The sequence below is a fragment of the Bidens hawaiensis genome, unplaced genomic scaffold (genome assembly GCF_021521415.1).
Source record: "Bidens hawaiensis isolate Kalapana, Puna unplaced genomic scaffold, B.hawaiensis_p1.1 tig00003902_1, whole genome shotgun sequence".
NCBI classification, from domain to species: domain Eukaryota; kingdom Viridiplantae; phylum Streptophyta; class Magnoliopsida; order Asterales; family Asteraceae; genus Bidens; species Bidens hawaiensis.
This window is the reverse complement of record NW_027491226.1, coordinates 283,684-287,813: the sequence shown is the minus strand read 5'-3', so window position 1 is coordinate 287,813 and position 4,130 is coordinate 283,684. Positions and strand designations below refer to the sequence as shown.

Here is a 4,130-nt window from a genome sequence, read left to right as displayed (position 1 = left end):
TGGTCCAACTCTCGTTTAAAGCCCAGACCAGTTTATTTATTTAGTAAACAAATATATAAGTATTTATTATTTATATCTAGTACAAATAATAAAAACCGTCTTTAGAGTATGTACATAATTATACCAGATAATTATATAAACATAATCTGTTTCGTTCAATGTTCGTCGTTACCGGTTAAGCAAGTTAAGCGGGTTTATTATTCGTTGCCCAAGGTGTAACTCTTACAGCTCGTAACTTGGTCAGCCACGTTGACTTCACCGAACCGGTTCATAAATCCAACATGAAGTTAATAGCCTTGACATGTAACCAAAACGTGCTTACTTTGTTAACTACTTAAACACTTAATACGGGATTATATGATTTAAAACCATGTTTACAATAATATTAGCAAATTCATTTATTTTCACCATGCAAGCACATGCATGATATTATTTATAATTAGCCTTCCACAGTCTTCACTTATTCACTCCTGGATATTTAGCCTTGTAGTCCATCCACAGTTGCTCCACGGGCTTTCCTGTTATAGTTTTAATAAACGAGACGTCGTAATGTGTCCTCATCATATTGTTAAGCTTTGCCACAAAGTCTGGAACCAAAGTGTCACAATATTCGAAAAAAGGAGCTGTGTAATCATACCCCTTGTCCCATCTATCTCCCGCGCCACGCGGCATGAATCCCGGCGGGTAGAGATTTGCTTTTAAGATGGTATAGTCTGCGATCCCTTCAACGACGGTTACAGGGGCCGTATTAGCCCCATTCCATTGGAAACAGTGGGTCATTTCATGGTGCAAAAGGGACATGAATTCCTTTTTCAAGTCAAGTGGCCCATTGTAATCGTTTAAATAAACAAGGCTCACATTAATCAGAGTACCGACAGTGACTGCTTCACCTCCTTTAAAATCACTGAGGGCAACTTTCACGACATCTACGGGCTTTCTGTCCGCGGGGGTGTTTTGTTTAAGGATGGTGGACCATAGGTAGTTGTTGATCTGACCCATTAATTGTTTGGTGAATGGAATCCCGCCTATAACTTTCTGAAATTTGATGCTGCCGGGATGTTGTGGAGCTGCGACAACTATGTCGTAGTTCACGGCGGAGATTCCATGGATAGATACTGAGAAAATAACTAGGAGAGTACACATGGAAAAGGAATATTGGGAAGCTATGGCTCAAGGTGCATAAACTATATGAATCATGTACGCAAATATATACACCATTGCATATATGTACAATTACTAGAATATCTTATTTTTGTTAATTCTGTTGCTTTCTTTCTAAGGACGGGTTAAATCTGTGAATGTATTTTCCTGAAATGGCAATAGTTTTTATACTTGTCATGTTAATTTTCACAGACCGATTAAAAATATTTTATTTAAAAATTTTAAATATACACTACTATGAGTAATGCTAAACCAATGGGTGAAATTATGCAAATAAGTTGTTTTCTCCATTTGGATGTATGACGGGAACTCGCTTCATAAGTTATGTATACAGTTTAATACATCAATTAGACGATTTAGTTTCCGATATTGTGATGTATATTAAATTTTTTTTTTCTGAGAGGCAATGAATATATTAAAACGAAAAACCAGAACCACCAAACTAGTAGCTAGGAACCACAAAACGAAAAATCGTTTGTGTTAAATGAAGCTTATTTTTCAAAAAAAAAAAGTAGCTAGGAACCACAATTAGAAAGGAAAATTAATAAAATTAAACATACACGAACTTTCCTAATCCAAAATGGATCTTTTGCCTTGGTTCTTCAGCTTTAGCATTTTCAATCACCTTTGAAATAGTGCATTGCTTATTTGTAAAAATTCTTTCGTTTCTCCACTTTCAAATCATCCAACAAATCACCACACTACTGACCCAGCCCAAATCATCCAACGATTTAGTTTACTAGAATCGAGATGTATATATAGTAGTGCCCTTACCTATGAGCTTTTGATTCAAATTCTATAGTTTAACGAAATCGAGATGCATATATTTAACGGTTTGTAATAACCCAAAAAATATTGTCATATTAACTTGTAACAAAACCCATCGCATTGTAACTATGCAGTGACGCAAGTTAATTTTGTACAGCACCGTCACTGAATCCAAAAACCAAATCTGTAAACACCCAAAATAGTTTCAGCATACACGTATAGGCATGTTCAAAACGGTTTGGGACTAGGAACTGGAACCGGTTCCTATATTCAAAACCCCCTTTTAAACCGGTTCCAGGCTCGAACCGGTTAGGGAACCGAACCGGTTCTCCCACCCTCGGACCCCTAACCTATCTAACCGGTTCTTACCGGTTCCTAACCCGGTTCCTGTACCGTAACCGGTTCCAACCGGATACAGTGTAAAAAACTTTTTTTTTTTTCGTTTTTCGTTTGCGATTTGGATTCTAAATCTAGTATATTTTAATCACCATCGTAGATAAAATACCATCGATGCATAACAATATCGCTTTATATATGTGCTTAGATGAGTTATGGAGTGTCTACGCATGTTTAAACTTCACGCATTGATAAAGAAAACCCTTACGCATTACATAAGAAAACTAGTGGACACTAAATACCTGGATACACAAATAAAGGAGCAGTACGAGCCTCGTCCGTATAACGTATACGTTAACTTGTTAGTTGGATATATGATTTGTTTAAATCATACATGAATGAGAGGAGCCGGTTAGGAACCGGTTCCGGATGGTTCGGTTCCAGAACCGGTTCCGGTTCGGTTCCGGTTCCTACCCGCCCCCACTCAGAAATGCAAGAACCGGTCACGGATCATCGGGTTGAATCAGATAGGGTCCGGTTCCTACAAAAAACGGGTAGGAACCGGTTCGGGTCCGGTTCGGGTCCACCGGTTCGGTTCCAGGAACCGGTTTCGTTGAACATCAGTTAGCTTCTTTACAGTACATTAACACTAACTTATGATCAACGTGACACATGTTCGGTGAGTATCAGTTAGCTTCTTTACAGTACATTGACACTAAAGCCAAAATATAATTCGCAACATGAACATGTCTAAAAACAAAAATTGGTAAAGCTGGCATTAATAAAACCCAGGCGTTGTGACGACTAGTTGATGGTTGGGTATTATGTTCATGTTATAGTGTGTTAATTGTATAGTTTTAATCAGTCTATTACGCGAACTAGGATACTTCATGCATGCTTGTGTGTTTCAGGTCAATGATCATTAAAGATACTAATTTGGGACTTGTACGAGCATGGAATGAAGTCTTGGGAAGATCGGGGATTATGCACACATGCATCAGAGTGAAAACGAGCAAAATCATAAAATATCATATTTGGGGTCGTCAACCCCATATCTGGAGTCGTCGACGCCGATTACGATTTTGCAATATGGTCTTTGTAGCCTTGGACGATTTTAATAAAATAAAACTAGGGTTTCAGCCCCCCATTCATTTCTAATCAGTTCTAGGTCGTTTTTGGGGCTAGAGACACCATTGCACACTCATCTTCATCATCCGATTGAAGATCCTAACCCGAAAAGTGAAGAATTGAATATGCAAATTGTGACATTTGAGCCAAAACAAGGTACACTTCAGTACGTATTTGCCGATTAAGCAAATAAACGCCTTTTGCGTAACAAACGAACGATTAACCGAACGGGTCGGGTTATGACCCAGATATCTCGAGGGGCCATCTATAAGTGATATACGATCTATACAAGCTAAAATATTAGTAATATAGCCTTAGTTTGATAGCAAACAAGTTAAACGAAAATATGCTCGTTTAACTACCCGCTATAGATTTAAACGCAAAATATAGTTACAAATCAAGCATTGTATCATCCGTTAAGCCGAAAAAGACTTACCAAACACTTATTTGAAATGTTTTAAGCGATCCGTGAAAATATATTTGATTTTTACAAACGTATAGTATGTTTTTATAATTTTACACAAAACTAGCCGAAAAACACTTGTTTTCCCGCTGTTTGTCGCACCCGATAAGTTTTTTGCGCCAAAAACCAAACCCGAACTAAATTTGGACCGGGATTTTCGTAATTGGGCTTGAGAAATCAGAATCTTGGGCCAAAATGGGCCCAACGTGGTGTAACACCCCGACCAAAGGCGGATTATACATCGGGGCGCCACATATTGTTTCATTACTCGTGA

At 38.0% G+C, this 4,130-nt stretch overlaps 1 protein-coding gene across 1 annotated transcript; it reads right to left on the bottom strand.

Moving 5' to 3' along the window:
- Positions 1 to 456: 456 nt before the first annotated feature.
- LOC143624635 (uncharacterized) lies at positions 457 to 1,143 on the bottom strand. Its single transcript, XM_077095214.1, has one exon. The coding sequence runs from the start codon at positions 1,141 to 1,143 to the stop codon at positions 457 to 459; it is 687 nt and encodes a 228-aa protein (XP_076951329.1).
- Positions 1,144 to 4,130: the final 2,987 nt, after the last annotated feature.